This window comes from Ostrea edulis, chromosome 2 (genome assembly GCF_947568905.1).
Source record: "Ostrea edulis chromosome 2, xbOstEdul1.1, whole genome shotgun sequence".
Lineage (NCBI taxonomy): Eukaryota > Metazoa > Mollusca > Bivalvia > Ostreida > Ostreidae > Ostrea > Ostrea edulis.
This window is the reverse complement of record NC_079165.1, coordinates 55,395,592-55,418,943: the sequence shown is the minus strand read 5'-3', so window position 1 is coordinate 55,418,943 and position 23,352 is coordinate 55,395,592. Positions and strand designations below refer to the sequence as shown.

The following is a 23,352-nucleotide window of genomic DNA, read 5'->3' as shown; positions in this document are numbered from 1 at the left end:
GGTCAAAGGCCAAGGGTCAGTCAATTCTGGACATAGGAAGATATTGTCCAGTCAACATCTTGACTTGAATTGGTTTGGTACTATTATCAATTAAATGATGCTTGTGTATAACCGTTTTTAATTCTGCACCATGTTGGGGGGGGTGGGGTAGGTATTGTATGTTTGTATTGTTTAACAAACATTTGTTTTCTTTATTTTATGACTAGTTGCTGAATAAACTCTCAAAATTTGCACAGAGAGTCAGTACAGTAAAAACAGCAATGTTTCTTACAGATGTCAACTGCATAGTCATTGACTAAAGTTTAAGCTCAAGGAATTGATTTGCTAAACATTTTTGTTGGATGGTATCTTCTTACAACCACTGTGGTGCTTATTTGAGGGTTTTCTGTTGTGATATAAGGTACTACATGTATATGACTACATAATGATTTTTCTCCAATTCTTAGCATTTGTACATCATGGATTGTTTAGCACAATCATCAGTTAGCAATTACTTTTTACATCCATGTTGGATATGTACATGTAATTTAAATGGCAGTGGTCATGACTTAGTCAAATTTAGTCACTTTACACAGGCATGATATGATGCATTAAAGTATAAATCCTGCTAAAAGAAGCGTGCATATGCAAACTCACACACATGATGTTCGTCATCCTTCACCTTGATTACTACTATCTTGCTCCTTCAAGATTACCTATTCCAGTTGACAATGAAGTGCGAGTCGACTCTCAGGCCCTTCATTCTTTTTTCACAAGAAAAACTCAATCCATGCACATAGGTACATCTTGTACTCAGTACATTACTGCAAAACCCAGCACATGGATTATGGATGTAAATAATCAGTGATGCATAATCTTTATACTGTACAGGTCTATAATGTACAAACAAATTCTACAAATAAGATTTTCATACTTTATTTATATCATATAACTATAATGTATATGAAGACTAGTTAAATATATAACAGGATAAGCATGGAATTGGCTATGGTACTCAACAGAAATACCAGTAAGCAATAAGGGCATTCAACATGAACTAAAATCGGTCTACATTTGCTTCCACAAGTTAGAAAATTGGAATTCTTTAAAATACCTTTTCATAACAATATAAAGCAAAATCATGCTTTGAAAACATATTTATAACTTAATTTGTTCACTTGTTGTAATAAAATATATTCAAATTTGTATTGTGAATTATAGTGATTCATGTCTAGTTGTGAATGTGTATTGAAAAAATATTGTGGTAATAAAATCGTGGTAAAATCAATCCTTGCAGTGGTTAAAATATAGTGGTGCATAATAAGAAGTTTTCAAAGTACTAAAATGTGTAAAGAGATATTGCAATACCCTTCAACACTGTGCTTTAAAAATAAAAAATGAACACAATTCAGATCTACTACCATTAAAACAAATTTCTTACTTATAATTTATGAACTTTATATAAATATAGCACAAACAAAACATCCTACCATAGCCAATAGCACTAAACTAAGAACTTAATCTTTAACAGCAACAATATAACATGTTTCTTGCCTAAAATCTAAGATATATACATTTCTGCTATGTACAGTCAGAAAAATCTATATTTTAATTTAATTTGTATGTACAATACTTCTAGCTAAAATGCCACACATTTGTCCAATTAACATCTTTTATACAAAACTCCCACAGATATGTACCGACAATAACATCAGCTGCCTATACAATATCACAGCACTCAATGGAAAATGAGTAATGCTTCCATTATGGCACTATCACAGATAAATATGGTTGAGATTTTCATCGGGAAAGCTCTTCCTCAACAGAAAGCATTGGAAGGTGTGGACGGGGCCTCCTGCATTAGAGTCTCCAGCACCACGGGGACTTTACCCAGTCTCATTTTCACTGCTTCTGGAAGAATGTCTGTCCTTTGAAATCTATAAATAAGAGATGATATTGTTATCACTTGTGATTAAAAGAACATTGACTACTAGAAATCACTTAAGAATTCAATAAAAATCTCACATAGAATATGATAATACTTAAGATATTGAAAATTCAAATAAATACAGATGGACAAACAAATTTTTTTTTTTACCTGAATAGTTTACCATGAACATCCACATATTTAATTGTTGTTGTGGTTGGTTTAACCCCCATCTGGGTTCCATCATCAAACTTAACCCATATCTCTCCATTAGATAACTGAAAAGAGAAAAAAAATGCTGCTAAACACACACACAGAACCTGCACAGAGCTGAGTGTTACAATATCTAAACACACACACAGAGAACCTGCACAGAGTTGAGTGTTACAATATCTAAACACACACACAGAGAACCTGCACAGAGTTGAGTGTTACAATATCTAAAAACACACACACACACACACACACACACACACACACACACACAGAGAACCTGTACAGAGTTGAGTGTTACAATATCTAAACACACACACACACAGAACCTGCACAGAGTTGAGTGTTACAATATCTAAACACACACACACAGAGAACCTGCACAGAGTCGAGTGTTACAATATCTAAACACACACACACACACACACACAGAGAGAACCTGTACAGAGTTGAGTGTTACAATATCTAAACACACACACACACAGAACCTGCACAGAGTTGAGTGTTACAATATCTAAACACACACACACAGAGAACCTGCACAGAGTTGAGTGTTACAATATCTAAACACACACACAGAGAACCTGCACAGAGTTGAGCGTTACAATATCTAAACACACACACAGAGAACCTGCAGAGTTGAGTGTTACAATATCTAAAACATCTTCACAAGTCAAGGGTTATCGATTCGTTACCTTGCAGTGACTATCAAAAAGTTGGGCTCGATCTGATTGTTTTCACAAAAGAGTGGGAACCAATGAGAATACGGTTCTATTTATAACAACGCGAAGCGAGAGATTCAAATAAAAACGTGTATTGATACCTAAAGTGTACAGTTGTGGCTATTTCAATCGTTTAAGTAATATTGTCTTAAGCAAAGAGGTTTCCAAACTTGATCTACTATCAATAAACATAATTAGTGGTGTAAATATTACATTTGCGGGTGTTTATCAATACAGCAGTATAAGATAGCGTCATTTGTATCCATGTGCACCATAAAAAGATGCAGCAGTGATTTCATTGGATGTTTTATTTATAGTGGATTGTGTAATGGTCTAATGAGCCCAACTTTTATATAGCGACTGGTGTCGAGGGTTAGTGCGAGGTAACAAATCAATAACCCTTGACTTGTGAAGATGTATCTAAAACAAATTTCAGATTACCTGTGATGCCCATCCAACGTTTTGGACAAAGACACTGCGTAACACGGTAGATTTGCGTAGCTGTGTGCTGCTGTGACTAGATGTGGGACTGGTGTTGTTAATTCTCTCACTCTGCAGGGTAGAGGTAGGACTGATGTTACCCAGACGGTCTGCTATCTGCTGTGCTCTAAGTGTCTGGTCATGGGAGTCGTCTGTCAGTCGTGAAGCAGATGATGGATCAACATACTCTGTTACAGTGCTCACGACTGTCCCATCAAAGGAAGACATCTGTATGAAGCAGAAAGAATACATAAATCCCTTGAATTCTGTAATTAATTAGGATATGAGTATCTAAGAAAATGTAAATTTTATAAAAAAAATTTGACTTTCACACACTTACTGTGGGGGGTCTTCCAGAACCAGATCACACACTTACCGTGGGGGGTCTTCCAGAACCAGAAGAAGGGGTGCTGACATTGTCCATCCCAAGGGAACTGGGAGTGTCACTCGTAGAACGAGATCGCTGAGAGTCATTCAGGTTAGCACTTGGCCGTCTTCCAATGATGACAGGAAAAAACTGCTGGCCTTCGGTGCTACACCTCTGTTGTACTGCCTCAATGACGGACTCAAGCTCCAGGCACTGTTTTCTGCACTGTTTGACGTACTCCAAAAGATTTTGTGTTTCTTCAGCCAGTCTCTGTTGGGTATCCCCAGATTCTAGAACCAGGGAAGTACCAGTCTTCTCAATAATTCGAATATTTGTAGAGTTCATTGTAAATTTAGCACCTGCAAAAAATATTGACATTTTTTATAATTTACCTCCAATATTCAAACTTAATTTCCTGAACTACTTGAAGAAAATTTCAACTAAACACAAACAGTATACAAAAAAAGTTGACACCACTTAAAACCATTAAACCAGCAAAGTATATATATAAAAAGCAAGAATATAAAACTTTAATAGCTTGAAGTGTAAGGTTTTAATAGCAAACTACATGTACATATACTTCTTATGGTACATGTAACTCCATACTCGCATTATTATCTGATAAAAGTATAGAAAGTGTATTGATTTCCATTCATTAGAGTTAAAACTAGTAAATTATCAAATAAAATATATTTCAACATCAGTAAATTGCAATTTTCCTTGAACAGCATTATCAAAATTTCATAAAAACTGGTTAATATAATAGTATTCATAACAATTTCATGAATCTGTTTCTTTAAAAAAATATGTAAATTCTCAGTGAAAAATAAAGGAAATCTATCATATAATGGACTTTATAGAGAAATCAATGAAAACAGAGTTACTGCCCTTGGATTCAATATTTTGAAACATTTATACATAACTAAGACTTTTGAAATATTTTATGCTTAACAAATTTCTTTGCAATAACTACCGGAAAAGACTCCAACAAAATTTATGTACCTATCATGCATAAATCTAAATAAATCAATGATTTTGCAAAATCTGATGCATCACATGATGGTGGAATAACTTTAAAAATAAACAAATAGTGCTACTTTCAGACCTATCAAAATAAACCAATAGCAAACTCCTTCCAATTTACACCATCTATAATACACTACATGTATATATATATTTAATCTAGATTTGATTAAATACACAGATAGATTAAATTTCCTTTTATGTAAATCACAAAATCTTAGATCCACAGCAAAAGGTGTTATTATGCTACACAAATAGTGTGAGTGCTAAAAGGAGACAGGAAGTTGCTATAGGACAAACTTACTCCATGGGAAACACTCATCACAGTAATTAGTTTGGTCATCTCCAGGAATATTGCCTTGTTATAAAATTCACATAATCAGTCTTTTTAAATATTCATATATATTGAGGTGTTTAAAAATGAGGCAAAAAAGTGTGTACATGTACTGAAAAAAGTATCTTGCTGTGTGTTGTATAGGGAAAATGCACTCATTAGAATTATAAGAATTTCAAAAAAGAAAAGTTATTCACTCTGGCTATATGTATTATCAAAGGCTGCTAGAAAAATTATTAAAGACTGCTGGAAAAATGGACAAATCTTTGAAGGGTGAAAGTAAATGCCTACCATCATAGAACACAGCTTCAAAGTCATGGTTTGGCGAATTCTCCATCAACATACACTTGGCTTTGCTGGTGTAGATTGTTACTTTGGGTGTCTTTGATCTTACAAGTTTAACAAATCTGTAAATTGATGATAACCCAGATTAGTTCAGATGAACAACCCAAAAGTACATGAAAATTCATACACAGACAAAAATTGTATGAAAAAATCGGGAGGGAATTAAAACCAACCTTGCAGCATACTGGTATTTTTTCCAGTATTTCTCCGGTAGTTCATCAAAAGAGAATTCCTTGGAGGGTGACGCTGGGAGTGAGACTGGGTGGTCCGACACTGGTTCCCCTTTCCCAGAGTTTGGTTGGTAGATCTTGATGCCCATACCATTTGAAGAGATGACAAAGACTTCCATAACTTTGTCCACCTTATGTTTCTGCTTTACAAACTCTAGACACACCTCTCCATTATCCATAATGTTGACCTGTAATCCATACATAATATGCATGGAAAATTTATTTATCACAATTGAAATGGTCTCTGGGCAACATACATTCTAATTACTCCAGTAATACTTCCTAATTAATTCTATTAATATACATTCTTGTACTAACTTACCACAGCATTTCTTGTTTTTTGCCGAATAGGACACAGTCTGACTGCAGAGAGAGGCTGAACAGAGTTCCTTATGCTTTTGTTGCCCTTCCCTTCATCAGATGAAGATGTAGAGGCACTCTTAACACTTCTTGACACCTCTGGCTTGCTGAGTTTGTCAGGCTTATTGTTGAAATTAGTGTCTATATCACTATCCAAGAAATCATCTACAGATTTGCTTCTTCCAAACTGCCCCACATAATCCCGTTGGGAAGAATGCTTGGCACTGCAGTGAGAGGAGAAAGACTCATAGTCCTGACCCTCTTTGGGACGGGGCTTTTCATGTTGACTATCACTTTCAAAGTTCAGTACTTTTTTTGTATTATACAGACTGAATTCACTACTCTGGGAAGACAAGTCACTGGCAGATCGCTTGCTGATTCCATGACCACTGGTGTCACTATAACCATGTATGGCTGGACTGGCTACAACTTTGGGATCATTGCTGTGGAGAGAGAGACTGCAGGACCACCCTGAGGAGTTGCTGGGAGTGTTGGACCTGGTATCCTGGTACTTTGAAGGGTCAAACTGAGGAGCAGGTCTATTACTTTGTTTGACTCCATGAATCTCCTCTAAGCTTCTCTCCACAGAGTAAAGTTCCATATTTCGACCCTTGTCTTGACTGTTGATTCTCATGAATTGTTGCTTCTCAATGCTTCTGTCACTGCAAAGCAATTTCAACATAAATTTTCAAGTAAACATATATATAAATATATATTTATATCGACCATCTAGGCAAGTCTTAAAACTTGCTTTCGATGACGATGGAATTCTCGCACGCTGTCACACGCTACACGGTCATTGAGAATGGAAATGGGATACAGTTATTTAACGTACATTAAAGAGGATCATACATGATACATGAAATATTTCGAATGCAATATGTATCATGTATGATCCTCTTTAATGTACGTTAAATAACTGTATCCCATTTCCATTCTCAATGACCGTGTGACAGCGTGGCGAGAATTCCATCGTCATCGAAAGCAAGTTTTAAGACTTGCCTAGATGGTCGAGCGGTCTAGCGCGCTGGTTACATGCTGCTAGGAGATTTGGTTCCGCAGGTCATGAGTTCAACCCCAGGTAGGGGCGGAAGTGCGTATCCAAATAAAGTGAAAATTTCTGTGATATATATATATATATATATATGTGTGTGTGTGTGTGTGTGTCATGTATATGTCATGTGTCATGTATATATGTGCCATTTAAAATTAAAAGTTAAATTTGTGTCTATGCAAAATTAAAATACTTTAAATTACAAAATCTCAACATTTAACTTATTTGTTTGCAAACATAAACAAGACTTGCTAAAATATTGCTCTTATCCTTGCATTACAAATGTCAAAATTTTGGTTGTCAACTATAAATGAGTTTTTAATGTTTAATATCAAAAACAAAAAAACCCCATTTATTTCTAAAAAAACAAGAGGTACTGTGAGCAATGCTCACTAAGAATACCCCCCACTTACCCTAATCTCCCAAAGGGTGTTGTTAATAGGTATAAATTACCTCTTTCCGGAGTGTAAAAATATGGTATGCCTTTGTAGAAGAAAATGGAAGATATAGTCCGAACACAAATCCATGGTATAAACCTATAATTTTGACCTTGAGATCAAAGGTCAAGGTAATAAAGAGGTCATGAATGTACATGACACATAGTCTCATGGTGATACACCCATGTCTTATGGTATGACTATGTCAAAACCCTATAATCAATTTTGACCTTGAGGTCAAAGTTCAAGGTCATATAGAGGTCATGAAGGTACCCGACACATCATCTCATGGTGATACACTCATGTGTCAAATATGGTATGCCTATGTCAAAGAACAAAGAAGTCATGACCCTGACATGAATCCATTGTAAAAACCTTTAATTTTGACCTTGAGGTCAAGGTCATATGGAGGTCATGAAGGTACCCGACACATCGTCTCATGGTAATACACTCATGTGTCAAATATGGTATGCCTATGTCAAAGAACAAAGAAGTTATGGCCCGGACACGAATCCATTGTAAAAAACCTTTAATTTTGACCTTGAGGTCAAGGTGATATAGAGGTCATGAAGGTACTCGACACATCGTCTCATGGTGATCCACCTGTGTGCCAAATATGGTATGCCTATGTCAAAGAACAAAGAAGTTATGGCCCGGACACGAATCTGCAGACAGACAGAGTGATTCCTATATACCCCCCCCAGAACTTCGTTCGGGGGGTATAAAAAGTGAAACAGTCCCTTTAAATCACTGTACTCAAATTATACTAACTTCACATGAGGAGTAAGTCAAGATAAAAGCTTACTTGTCCCTCAGTCGAACAGGAGGGGAGGGTGGGTGGCGGGAGATAGCAGTGCCAGATGGCACTTTTTGGTTGAAGATGTTGGCGACTTCATTCTCTTCAAAGCTGTGTTTTTTGTGTTGGAAAATCCTCTCAGCATCTTCAGAGATGTGGGACTCCAGGGGGAAGGCTGGGAAGGGGCGGGGCTTGAGGACATTAGTCATCCTGGAGGAGGTAGAAGTTGTCATGGTTGCCATGGTATCCCTTCCACTGTCAATTGATGTGTCACCAAAGTTCTGTAAAGGTAGGTATGGTAAAGTATTATGTACAATGTTCACACATGTATAGTACACACCCCAAACATTTGAAAAAATAATCCTGAAAAAAACCTTGTTCCTATATATTGTGTGTATCCAAAAATGACACATGGGTGAGCAAATTCTTCAAATCAAGGTAAAAAATTTGCAGGATAAAAGACTATTGAAAATTTCTTCCTATCTATTTGCATTTAAAAATAAATTATGATGACACTAATGACAATGCTCAGTGAGAGCTTTGAATTATTGCACACATATATGTTGATTTTCATTTTATATTCATTTTGGAATAAGATATGAAGATATTTAGATTTGTTATCTCTGTAAATACATTTATTTTCTTTCAAAGTATAAAGAATTATTTTATGCTGCTGAATTAGTTTTTAAGTTTATATCAACTTTTCCTAAATCATGCCTGAAAACATTCATTTAACAAGAGGCCCAGGGGCCTTATAGGTCACCTGAGTATCATGTAACAACCTTCCAATGTTTGAATTAGGTTTGTGTTTAAATATAAGAATTTTACTTTTGGATGGAAGAAACATTGAATAGCTATGTGGTCAGCCCCGCCTTTGCACCAGAACCCCTGACCCAGGGGCCATAAATTTCAGTTTGGAAAGAAGCATCCTTGATCATCATTATCATACTATTAGTTTGTCTACTTAATACCCAGCAGCAGAGGAGACTTTCAAAGAAATAAAATGCATTTTCACTATATGATCAATAGGGCCCCACCCTAATACCAGAACCCCTGACCCAGGGGCCATGAATTTCACAATGTTGAAAGAGGCGTCCTTGCTCATCATAACCATGCTATTGGTTTGTCTACTTAATACCCAAGGACAGAGAAGAAGATTTTCAAAGAAATAATGCATTTTCACTATATGACTTATAGAGCCCCACCCTAGCACCAGAACCCCTGATCCAGGGGCCATGAATTTCACAATTTTTAACAAGAGGTACTGTGAGCAATGCTCACTAAGAATACCCCCCACTTACCCCAATCTCCCAAAGGGTGTTGGTAATAGGTATAAACTACCTCTTTTCTGAGTGTTGCTACTTCGATGTCCAGTGCGCATGACCTTTGACCTTTTGACCCCAAAATCGATAGGGAACATCTTCATCCCATGGGTAGTCCATATGTATGATATGGTGACTGTAGGTGGAAAGGATAACGTTTTAGAGCCCGGAAACCATATTGCTACTTCAATGTCCAGTGCGCGTGACCTTTGACCTTTTGACCCCAAAATTGATAGGGATCATCTTCATCCCATGGGTAGTCCATATATATGATATGGTGACTGTAGGTGGAAAGGATAACGCTTTAGAGCCCGGAAACCATATTGCTACTTCAATGTCCAGTGCGCGTGACCTTTGACCTTTTGACCCCAAAATTGATAGGGATCATCTTCATCCCATGGGTAGTCCATATATATGATATGGTGACTGTAGGTGGAAAGGATAACGCTTTAGAGCCCGGAAACCATATTGCTACTTCAATGTCCAGTGCGCGTGACCTTTGACCTTTTGACCCCAAAATTGATAGGGATCATCTTCATCCCATGGGTAGTCCATATGTTTGATATGGTACTGTAGGTGGAAAGGATAACGCTTTAGAGCCCGGAAACCATATTGCTACTTCAATGTCCAGTGCACTTGACCTTTGACCTTTTGACCCCAAAATCGATAGGGAACATCTTCATCCCATGGGTAGTCCATATATATGATATGGTGATGGTAGGTGGAAAGGATAATGCTTTAGAGCCCGGAAACCATTGTGTCTACGGACAGACGGACAACCCGATTCCAGTATACCCCCCCACAACTTGTTGCGGGGGGTATAAAGAGGCATCCTTGCTCATCATTACCATGCTATTAGTTTGTCTACTTAATACCCAGAGACAGAGAAGATTTTCAAAGAATTTCTACATTTTCACTATATGACCAATAGAGCCCCACCCTAACACAAGAACCCCTGCCCCAGGGGCCATGAATTTCACAATTTTGGTAGAGGGCTCAACGCTCATTATAATTATGCCCACAGTTTGGCTTCTTGATGTCCAGGAGTAAAGAAGAAGATTTTTTAAAATTACACTCATTTTGATGGTTTTTGCCCCACCCCTCAGGCCCCAGGGAGGCAGGGACCACGAATTTCACAATTTTTGTTCCCCTCCACCCACAGATGCTATATTCCAAAATTGGTTGAAATTGGTTCAGGGGTTTCAGAGAAGAAGCTGAAAATGTTCAAATGTTAACGCACGACGAAGGACAAAAACAGATAGCAATAGGTCACCTGAATGAATTCAGGTGACCTAAAAAAAAGTGGTAGAAAGATATTTTTTATAAAAGAAAAAATATAATAAAGAGGAAGACCTTAAATATGTTTGTTATTAGTGGGAACTCCTACACATACACACTACTTTGATATGAGTGAAACATAGAGTCAAGAAAGAGAAAACACGATCATTTCAGTTTTATCAATAGATTTAGTACTGAAGTTATGCAATAAGCAAATCATGCAAATCTAAAATGCTGTTCAATACAAAATTCTGGGTTCGAAATTAACTTTTTCAAGCACAAGTCCGTACGGACTAGTCACTATTGATGTTCACTAGTCCGCAAAGCATTTCACTAGTCCGTCCAGTATATCATAAAATGATCTTCATTTTAATCAAACCAAACACATCACAGTTACAAACAATTCAATTTCTGACACCTACAGAAGAAAAAGAGACCACCATATTTTATTTCGCATTCAAGATCTTCAGAAGCATACATTATTAACCTCGGAGTTAATCCTTTCATAAACGTCCATAAGTGCGTTCAAGATCGACGTTCCTGTTGTTTTGGTGCTCAGATCTTAGAGTCACAGGAGTTCGAAATTTTATCAATAAAGTCAATAAAATTCACTCGATTGACCAAGTCATGAGCTATAGTGTTATGAACTACTGTGTTAGAATCGCGAATGATGAGAACATGTGCACACAAATGTGCATGTTCTCAGACCACACTACTTGCAATTCTTGCACCTAGAACACATTCTCGTGATGTGTACTCGGTGTTCGGAATCGGCAGGAATTTGACAATTTGTGCACGTTCGTAGAACAGCGGTCTCGAACGTACTCCATGTGTTTGGAAGATCAGACTGTCATAGTCATGCAAACACTTGACCATGCAGGTAATCAACCATAAGTTCAAACATCTAAGAGACTCAGACAAATCTTGCTAAAAATCTTTACCAATTCTAGATTGATTTCCGGATTTTCATTAGTCCGTACGGACTAGTGCTATAGAGAGTTCACTAGTCCAACACGTTTTTTACTAGTCTCGGACTTCAGACATGAGTTAATTTCGAACCCTGCAATTTACAAGGCCACAGTTTTTTTATTTCTTGGTTTACGGATCCATCAACCCTAATTTCTGGGAAATCAGAAAAAAATAAAATGCAAATTTCTACTTTTTTTTAATTCCGCCGATTCTACCCAACGGGTCAAACCAAAAATAAAAATAAAATGTATTTTAAGTTTTGCGAATAGAAAATCATGAAACGCAAACCTATTGATTTGTATTTGGTAATCACTATTCGTTTTGCGAAATATCTTTATTCTGTATTTTTAAAAACCATGTAAATAAATATGGCCACGATGACAGTAACGATACCATTCTCAGAGAATGGTAACGATACCTGTATATCATTCTTGTCAACAAAATATATGCCAGATGGCATTTCGTCACCCCAAAAAAGGGAATTGATAGAAATTAATATTTTTCATACAATTGGTGGTGTTTTGCAGTGCTATTTGGGTGTTTAAGAATGAGGGGAAAGGTATAGCTATTAGCGATTTTACTTGATAGGATGTTCCATCGTTAAAGTGATAATGTCCTACGGACCCGGTTTGAGTATGGTGAGGGCCTGTCCCGAGATGCAGTTAGATTATTCAAACTAGTGACTTTATACCATAGCAGTACATGCCATAATAAACGTATTTGAATACATGTACGTGCATTTCAGCCGTCAAAAATCCGAACAGGGAATAGAACAGTGTGAGAAATTGTTAGACGCTTTTGATACTATAATGAACGCCCGTAAAAAATATGACCAATTCCCTATGTCAAAACCCTACAATCAATTTTGACCTTGAGGTCAAAGTTCAAGGTCATATAGAGGTCATGAAGGTACTTGACACATCGTCTCATGGTGATACACTCATGTGTCAAATATGATATGGCTATGTCAAAGAACAAAGAAGTCATGGCCCTGACACGAATCCATTGTAAAATCCTTTAATTTTGACCTTGAGGTCAAGGTCATATGGAGGTCATGAAGGTACATGACACATCGTCTCATGGTGATACACTCATGTGTCAAATATGGTATGCCTATGTCAAAGAACAAAGAAGTTATGGCCCGGACACGAATCCATTGTAAAAAACCTTTAATTTTGACCTTGAGGTCAAGGTGATATAGAGGTCATGAAGGTACTCGACACATCGTCTCGTGGTGATCTACCTGTGTGCCAAATATGGTATGCCTATGTCAAAGAACAAAGAAGTTATGGCCCGGACACGAATCTGCACAGACAGACAGAGAGTGATTCCTATATACCCCCCAGAACTTCGTTCGCGGGTTATAAAAATGACAAAGTCCAAAAGAAGAAAAAAGCCTGTAAATTGAAGAACAATGTCAAATCAATATGAAAATATCGGGTGCACATCTTCATATGGTGAGTAATGAGTGTACAAATTTTCAGAAAAATCCATGTCCTAATTTTTTAGAACATGCACAGACAAAATCATGTCTACAGACAGACGGACATGCTGATTCCAATATACCCCCCTAACCTTCGTTTGCGGGGGATATAATAACTGTTTAATATCATATGCTAAAAAATAATGACATTTAAATCATAATACTTTAAATGTGCAGTGTACCATAGTACATACCACAGTATTTTGCAAATACCATAATATACTACTTTTAATTTTTGCAATACCCAACCCTAATTGAGAATGTACAAACCTTTGAAACTTTTCTGTAAGCCTCTGTATCATAGGTCATAAAAGGATGCTTCAAAATATCTGAAATAACAAATAATTTATATCTAAAACTATTTTTCTCTACGACTTCTGTTACTGTGTGAATAGAAAGGAGTATAGCGCACTTGGTATGTAATTTCGCCTACATAAATACTTTTTTCTTGAATATCATTTTTTAACAAATATTCTGCTATACAATGTCAGTTTATACTTTTGTTCACCCAAATTACATGCTGTGCATTTGTGCCCCTTTCCTTGTAGTATTTGTTTAGCTTTTCGTCAGCCACATTACGGTTCGAAAACCCTGTGCACACAGGAACAGGTTAGTGTAAACAAACGGAACTACAGTGATCTCGGTATAAATTACTTTAAGTCGTAACTTGCAAATATTGAAAGTTATGATGAAAATTACTAACATTTGTTAAAATATATGTATCACATTTATACACAAAAAACTCATGTAGCAACTGTCATATGATATTTAGGCAAAGCTAAACACTCGAATTATCAACCAAAGGCAAATGAACTGATGAAATCTATTAAAGGTGCTGCTGCCATGTCAGAAAAATACAGTGAGCTAAGTAATGCAATTTTTAAAAGGGTTGTTGATATGAATGCACCTATGAAAATATTGTACTGTTCATCATTCCACATAGGAACTTGGTTTATTGACTAAAGAACGACTCATATAAATGTCAGTAATGCTAAACTGCGGCAGTAATTTATCTTGGTTAACGAAACGTCAAAAACGTTGGCCTTATATTTAAAAATAACACACCAGTCTATTTTTGGAAACTGGTGCTTTCCTTTTAGATTTCTGAGTCGGCCATTTCGTCAGCAAAAGCGCTATTCCTCTTTCTGTTTTAAGATGACATACCAGACAATGTTAGCCTCTTTTTAGGATAGAAATTTCTGTTTTAAGATGACATACCAGGCAATGATAGCCTCTTTTTAGGATAGAAATTTCTGTTTTAAGATGACATACCAGGCAATGATAGCCTCTTTTTAGGATAGAAATTTCTGTTTTAAGATGACATACCAGGCAATGATAGCCTCTCTTTAGGATTCTTCTTCAGAAGGGACTGAATCAGATCTTTAGCATCTTCTGACAGATGATTTGGAAGTTCAAAATCAGCAAGGATGACTCTGTTTAGTGTGCTCTTCACTGCTTCAGTGTCAAATGGTGGCTTCCCGACTAGAAATGTGTACAGCATGCAACCCAGAGACCACACATCTGCTTCCAAACCATGCGCTGTCCTCATGGCAATTTCTCTGTTAGAAATTATTGAAATTGATTAATTACTGTACAGTAAATTTATTTATGCCAATAATTTTTCAATGTACTAATTGCTAGGCAAAATACTTGAGTACCTTGATTGGTTTATAAGGTGAAATAGTAAAAACAATGCAAAGAATCAAGTGTTCATGTTCTTGCTCGTTGATAACCAAGCAACGATTATGTGAACATTGTCTAATGCCATTTGTATGTGTATTTAATCAATTACTCACAGAGATATGTAGTTAGGGGTACCACACATTTGTATGTGTATTTAATCAATTACTCACAGAGATATGTAGTTAGGGCAATCTAATTAAAATTAGATGTTGGATCCGCTCGCATACTTGCTACACAAACATCTAACAACATCCCATAGAGGGTCACGTCAGAGGTCAAATTCGATTGACCAATGAAATCACCGCTGGAAAAATCATTGAATGTTTGTTGAAGCCGATAAGTCTAGAGTGATACCGAATTTGACCTCTGACGTGACCCTCTATGGGATGTTTTTAGATGTTTGTGTAGCGAGTATGCAAGCGGATCCAACATCTAATTTCAATTAGATTGTAGTTAGGGGTACCACACATTTGTATGTGTATTTAGTCAATTACTCACAGAGATATGTAGTTAGGGGTACCACACATTTGTATGTATATTTATTACTCACGGAGATATGTAGTTAGGGGTACCACACATGGTAAAATGTTTCTCATCTGGGACAGTAAGCTGAGTGGCCAATCCAAAATCAGCTATTTTCTGTAACATTGAACAAACTTTTCAATACATGTGTATGCAAATAACCACAAACCGCTGTATTCTGAATTTTATTTTTCCATTTATATGTACATATCTTAGAGCTTAAACAATTATTCTTTTTCCATAAATGAACAAAAATCTGCAGTATTCATAGCAGGACACTTACTACATTCATATTTCCGGTGAGGAGAAGGTTGGCCAGTGTCAGATCTCTATGAAGAATGCCATGAGAGTGAAGATAAAACATGCCCTCTACTATCTGTCGCATAAAGTGTTGAGCTACCAAAAAAATACAATAATGACTTGCCCATCATTCTGTAATACATGTACAATCAATACAAAGGAAATTGGGCACAACTTTTCAAAACTTAAGAAACCCTCTTGCTAAATGATACTAGAATAATGTCAGATCAACAGAAACTGTCATGATGAGACATGAAAAATAAAAACTACATGGCATTGATCAATGCTTTGGTATTCATTTCTCCCCTTCGCAATTTCCCCCATATGGTTGTGGAGTGTTTAATTAATAAGCTAGCATTACTCACCCTCATCCTCAGTCAGAACTTTGCAGTTTGCCTTGAGGTATCTGTTAAGTTCCCCGTTAAGGCAGATTTCTAGCACCAAGTAAACATAATTGTTATCTTCAAAGTAGTTGTAAAGCTGTAATGCAAATGAATCACATGTTACGATAGATTATTTAGGACTCCAAATTTGAAAGAACCGATTAAATAAAACAACTGCTTCCTACAATATACCTCTAAAATGGAAGGGTGTTTCAGTCTGGAGTGAATTTCTACCTCTTTACGAACTCTAGCTACCATTCCATGTGCTTTCATCAACTTTTTGTCAATCTAAATGAAGTAATTCCACTACAGTAAGCAAACACTGCAATTTTAATTATAAACTGAATATTTGTGGACATAAAGTTTATTTTGAATCTCTGTGTACTTTAATATTCAGAAGTGATGAATATTTACCATTTTAATAGCCACTTCCATCCCCGTTTTATTGGACCTGGCTCTGTAGACACAAGCAAATCCCCCCTTACCCAGAAGGTTAAGCACTTGGTAATCCTACAAAATTTCATTGAAATATTGTCAAAAATAATGTCAAACTTGTACAAAAAAATATCGATGTGAAGAAATGTAATGCTGTATTAAAATACAATTTCTTAAATGTTGTTTAAATACTAATTTACTTTTCATAAGTAATAAATAATGGATTCAATGAAATGTATTTTCATGTATGCACTGTATTTGGAATATAGCACATATTCAAAAAGGCTCTGACATGTGAAAATATTGTTACAAATGCGTTACAACTGGATATGAACCTCTTAACCTCCATGTTTCCATAGACTTTTTCAATAAAGGGGTCAACTTCTTCAAAGGGCAAAGAACCCTGGTGTATACTTTACTGGTCATTTTACAAGGACAGGGGGCACCTGCATCATTTAAATGACACATGGTCACTTCAATGAGACCACAAAATCATAAATGAACTTTAAAAGTTAATAGACTTGTGTATATACTGTTGATAAAAAGGATTATCTCCCCTATAATCTCTTTTACAAGTCTTTTCCTGTTACAGTGAAAGGTTAAGAAAATGTGCCCAGTCCTAGGTTGTGCATAACCGATCAATACCAATAATCACTTAATTACACTGTGTCCTGGTTAGTCAACAACTTAAGTTAATAAATACTTAATTTCTGTATTCATACACTCAATCAAATCAATTAAAAAAAACTTGCTGGATGTAAAGAAAACTGTGCATGTGGCCACAGTGGAATTAAATTGGATTACTAAATTCATTTGACACATACACATTTATTATTTTGCCTGATAAAACACTTACAATTTGACAATTATCTATCTATGTAATCATACCTCAATTTTTTCATTTGTATCAAACTTAAGTTTGGATTTCTCAACCTAACAGAATGAAAACTGATATTAAGAAAATTGGGAAACACATCTAATAATATATTCAGCAACTTGCTTTTCAACCAAAGAAGTGATAACTACATCAATACAAATTACATATTCAATACTCATTTTTCTCTTAACAACTTAATAATACACTAGTATGAAGATAAACTGCTCTATTTCTATGAATTAATTCCACACAAATGATTCAAAACTCTATCAGAGAAATATCTGTTCTACTTCAAAAAGGAAATAAACACCCCATTTTTAGAGAATAAAGAATGGTTATGATAGCCTGGATTTACTGTCTTAAACACCAGATTTATTTTTGTTTCATGTATTTTATAAAGGTAAACCTTTTATACTTATGGTCATTTTCTCACTAAGATCCCACAAATCCCCCTTGTTACGCTACCTGTTGTAGAGTCACACCATTACATGTTGGTTTTTTTTAATCATTTCAACACAAGTGACTCCTTCTGGCATATATGACAAAATTGGACATTTGTGGTTACTGAAGGGAGTTCAACATTTAGTGCTTCATGTAAATCATATCCAAGGGTTCAGATTATATTGGCTCTACAAGCAATTTTCATAACTGTATGAGAGACAGAGAGAAAGAAATCACCTTTTCTTGGCAACTTTGTAGTCATCTATTTTTTGGCACTTAATGAAAAATATGCTGGTAATTAATTCAAGAATGGAAATACAAATTCATAACACCAGAGAAGTGACTGACATCATTGTTGGTGTCTGTAAGATCTACAAGCTATGACATCATACTGTATGTGATCAATCATGCTATTGACATCACACTGTATGTGATCAATCAGGAAATCTGGCTTGGATTTCTCAAACAAAACTCAAAACTTAATAAAGTTTGACGAGTTTTTTTCTTTGAGAAGTCAAAATCTGAGTAGTAAAACCATAGACTTAAGTCCAAGTTTCAACTTAAATTTTATCTCTCTATCTTTCTCTCTCTTGAGATAGGCCAGGCTAGCTGAAGCACTCCTGCATCAAGATTTTTGATTTACAATGTCCTAGTCTTCACAGTAAACCCAACGTAACTCTGATATCATCACACTACTATCTATTCTGAAATCTTCTGCTTTTATTATGGAAGGATTTATTGTTTCACAGTGATCGTTGTTTTTTGGGAACAACAATCTTGTTACAAAATTTTAATCAAAGTACAGAATGTACTACTGGGAATTGAACTTTTTTCAAACATTCAAAGAAGGAAAAAAAAAAAGATTACCGGTACTGTACTTATCAGTTTATGCGAAAGACATCGGACCATCGGACCTGACCGATGTGCAGTGCCTCAGGTCCGATGCATCATTTTTTACACCGGACTGGAATGTCTGATGTCTCAGTGTCCGGTTTTGAGCTTTACTATTTTGACGTGGAGTCATTTAAATGTTTGTTGTAAGTAAAAAATATTACACAAATCCAAATATGTAAATGAATGTGATTAAAACTGCATGGACCGTCTAAAGTACCACGTGGGAGAGATCCCTGGTATAATATTACTAGTATAATAAATAAAATTTCCTTGGTTTTGCATTTTTATGTGTTTCACTTTTTTACATTGGGTTTTTCGGTCTGACAAAATTTGGTTCGTTCGGTGTGTTCATTGATTACACAGGACCGAATGTCCTGTGTGGTCCAAAAAACTTTCGCATAGACTGTTATCAAGGTAATTTTGTTTGTTTGTTTTTAAATTTTATATTGATTTATTTTCACTGAATTTGCGCAGCTAACATTGATTCAATGAATTCATTTATTTACTGCATGCAGAGACTCAGGTGTGTTATGTAGTATGCCTTAACCTTCTAATCAGCAATGAACTGGTCCATATAGTGCCTGACATGCACTGCTCATTTACAAATTTTAAAGAACAAACTTGCATGAATATACCTTTTCCCATATATGTAAAACAAACACATTTGTTTAAATATAAAGCTCATAATTTGAAATAAGCTCTTTTTGTTATAAATTTTAGCTTTTGAATACAGGATTATATTGTTTGGAGAACAGTTTTGGGTCATACTTTATTAAACATGCCAAACAAGGACATGAGGAGGCCCACAACAAAGTCCTAAGCAATATATTCATGTGCTTACTGCATGACAGAGAAGGGAAGTTGAACAAAGTTCATCTCCCAAATATTCTAAAAGGTACATCAATAAGTGCAAGTTTTCCTGTGTCTATTGATGTTTACTGACAGGTAGCTTTACAATTTGTAAAGATATCGAAGATGAAAAAATTGGCAGATCTTATGTTATATTGAGATGTTTTTATATTTCATGGATCCCCCACCCAAACCTAGCTACCTGTCACTAAACATCAATAGACACAGGAAAACTTGCACTTATTGATGTACCCTGCCCAGTGATAGGTTTGATGTAGCCATGACATTTCTTTGCAGAGAGAATGGACATCAAAATCAATCAAAACAAACCTAAATTTCATGTCTGTGCAGTGCACATGGTGCAACTTGGGAAGTGCAGATGAAATTAAAAATTGCAACAGAAACAAACTTTTTCATACTTGATAACAGAAGCTGTTTATGGTTTAGTAATTGAAATGAAATCAGTGTCACATATAATTTTATGATTACAACTTTCTAATCAATTTAATTTCAAATTAATGATTTGAAAACAATGTTTAATTACAAATTAACAAAATTTATTGATTTATAAATATACAAGTTATGACGCTCGATTAGAATAGACTTTACAATTGCCACATATTATACTTGATAATTTTAATATGTAGGTGTTTTGTTTGTTATCAGCTTTTGTAATTTAGTTGTAGTGTTAGTTTTCTTTTCTATGTAAATATTCTATTGTCCTGAGGAAGGGACAGGTCGTCTTGAAAATTTGACAATTCACTGTTGTTTGTGTTGGTCATTTTTAGTGCTTAACGTAAAAACCTTTTCCCTTCATTCGTTTATGACGTCGTTATAAGTGAAATGTTAGGACGCCTTTATGACGTCAGACCATTTCAAAACTATTTTAAAATGTAACGCCTGAGGATTATAAAATGAAAGCGCTTGCGTTAAATTTTTAACTTTGTGTACTGTTTATTCTATTTCTTTTAATATTTTATACCGGACACTGTGATTTTTAAAAAAAAACACAATTTGGATATATATATATATATAGGGTTGAGTGCCAGACTGCTCAACCATCTAGGCAAATCAATACACACACACACATATATATCCAACGATAAAAGGTCTAAAAACACAAAACTTGAATAACATTTCACTGCTAGCGCTTTGTAACTCTGGAAATTTCAGTCATACATTTTATGAAATGGAAATATGTTGAAATTTCCATGACCACAGCAAAACGTTTGGAACATGGTGAACTTTTTATACTTGGATCGCAAATTTGCTGCTTGTGTACCACACATGGGTGTTCAGTTTTCATTACATGTAGGGCAGGTCATGCAATATATTACGTTTTCAGATTTGCATGTCATGTTAGAGTTGGATGTTAATCTTTTGCCACATTTAAGAATTTTTTTCTCTGCCTTCCTCCAGATAATTACATGTACTGCAACATGAATCTCTACATATTTTCATGGATTTGGAATTTTCTGTTTTAAATCGGGTGCATGTTAGAATCCTCTTCAGATGGGAGCCTGACTTCTACTGTTTATTTGAGTTTCTTTTATCAGATTTTTGAGATTTTGGGACTGTTCAAATATGAAAAAAATATTTAAGCTATAAAAAAACCTAAAAGTATTCCAAAAAATTTGTGGTGCTATGTTAAGCATATTTTACAATAGGAATATCATTGTTTACATTGATTTCTTCATGACATGAGTTTCTTAAGATAGAAATTGGTATGTTCCATACTTTTGTAATTCATTCATTAATGAGGTTTCCTGGATAATGTTGTTGCTGAAGATATACCTTTAAGTACTCCAGTCTTTTTTTTTTAACTGTAATAAAGTATCCGTAATTATTGTATATATCCGTCTAGCCATGTTGTATGGAATGTTACATTTAGTATGGGAAGGATGGCATGAACGGAAATTCAAATATTGATGTGAATCTGTTTCTTTACAACAAAGATCCATGATTAAATTGGTATTGATCATCCTTAATGATTTGGAGATCCAGTTCTTTAACACTCATATTCATAGTAAACTTAATCAATTGATGTAATTGATTTATTTCAGCACAGAATTTTTGTAAATCATCTGCAGTTTTATTTCAAAAGATGAAAATATCAAGGTATCTTTTCCAATTATGTGCAAAATTTGCATCAAATATCTCTGAAAGTTCATTCCGTAGACTTAGTGTTAAATCTAGGATCTAGAGGGGGCACACACATCAAATGCTCAAAAGGGCACTTTTTGTCACGGCAAGACAATATCGGGGCACTTTCATAGTACTATGATAGTAATAGAATAATTTAGCTTCTTTAAAAGTTAATACCTGCTGCCTTGATTTTAAACTTTTCAATCAACCTTGTGAAATAAAAAACAATTGTTTATATTAACAAATATTTTGAAAAAATTAATAGAGAAAAAAGGGCAAGGTGCAATTAAAAAGGGCATGTCAGCCAAAAAGGGCATGGTGTGGCACCATGCTAGTTTGCTTTAGATTTAACACTAAGTAGTTTTTCTTCCAAGTAACTCATTACTATTAAAGGTTGCATAGGTAGGAGCCACTTTGGTCTCCACAACTGTACCTTTTATTTGAAGATAAAATTGATAATTAAATTGAAAATGGTTATTTTCTAAAACTATTTGAAGAGTTTTAAGTATAAAATCTTTCCCTAATTTCTGTTGGATATTTCTCATTCCAAAATATTAGTTTCTTGTCCCAAGTCATGTGGTATGTATATAACACACACACATATAAATTCATGACTGGACCGGAAATCAAACATATAACCCCTGCATCACTTGTCAAGACAATGAAGTGCTCTAACCAATGAACTATCCAGGCTGTTATCCACAGTCCATATAGCCCTAACTATCACCATTTTCCTCCTTAAATTGCCCCTGCCCTTGAAGACACACAACCAAGATTCTTTTGCCCCTGGCAGGACTTGCACCTGAAATCCGTCCAGGGGTAGTCAATGGCACCATAGGAAAGAAGAAAATGAATGGCTGGACCAGGAATCGAACCTGGGACCCCTGCATTACAAGTCATGTGTTATAACCAGTGAGCTATTCTAGCCGATATCCACAATCCTTTTAGCCCTAAGTACTACAATACTATATATTTTTTATTGCAGCAGTCATCCTTGTCAGTACATGAGCCTGTTTTATGCAGAATCGGACAATGGTCCAATACAAAGTATCTAAAATACAAGGCTCTACTACAGGCTTCTTCCTTTTCAAACCAATGCCTTTTCAATATTCTGAAAATTCAGATGTTGACATATCAGATAAAACATCAAGGAATTCTTGAGTTTGTGTATCTAGCTGTCCCTAACAGTAGCATGGTCAACATATGAATCTATACGTGCCTAATTCAGAAACGACGGAATGAAGATGCCTGACTACAGGACCAGACACGCTGAATCAATCAGCCTACTTACATCAATAGTTTCTCCCATACTGAATGCATCAGCCATCCTTCCTTTGGCACCAAAATGCCCTCTCTAAGTCTGTAAATAATGTTTTATACATAAGCACACATTTCATGGGGGAAAATAAAAGTTTCACATTTTGCCCTCGTTTGTTGATTTGAAATAGTCCATGAACGCGCTTCAACTTGAAAACATTAAGTCCGCACTAAAGGCGAAACTATT

At 35.5% G+C, this 23,352-nt stretch overlaps 1 protein-coding gene across 2 annotated transcripts; it reads right to left on the bottom strand.

Annotated features, from left to right (window-relative positions):
* Nucleotides 1-899: 899 nt before the first annotated feature.
* On the bottom strand, nucleotides 900-23,352 carry LOC125678113 (serine/threonine-protein kinase PLK4-like). 2 transcript variants are annotated; one of them, XM_056154486.1, is made up of 17 exons: nucleotides 23,140-23,352; nucleotides 16,622-16,717; nucleotides 16,400-16,495; nucleotides 16,190-16,304; nucleotides 15,808-15,920; nucleotides 15,553-15,641; nucleotides 14,646-14,878; nucleotides 13,590-13,648; nucleotides 8,277-8,548; nucleotides 5,943-6,642; nucleotides 5,564-5,808; nucleotides 5,337-5,452; nucleotides 5,016-5,069; nucleotides 3,698-4,047; nucleotides 3,283-3,549; nucleotides 2,078-2,184; nucleotides 900-1,916 (listed from the first exon to the last, which is right to left on the bottom strand). In XM_056154486.1, the coding sequence occupies exons 1-17, from the start codon at nucleotides 23,173-23,175 to the stop codon at nucleotides 1,799-1,801; spliced, it is 3,066 nt and encodes a 1,021-aa protein (XP_056010461.1). In that variant the 5' UTR covers nucleotides 23,176-23,352; the 3' UTR covers nucleotides 900-1,798. The 2 variants fall into 2 exon arrangements, with proteins under 2 accessions (XP_056010461.1, XP_056010462.1); XM_056154487.1 differs by lacking the exon at nucleotides 5,016-5,069 and having other exon boundaries at nucleotides 23,140-23,346.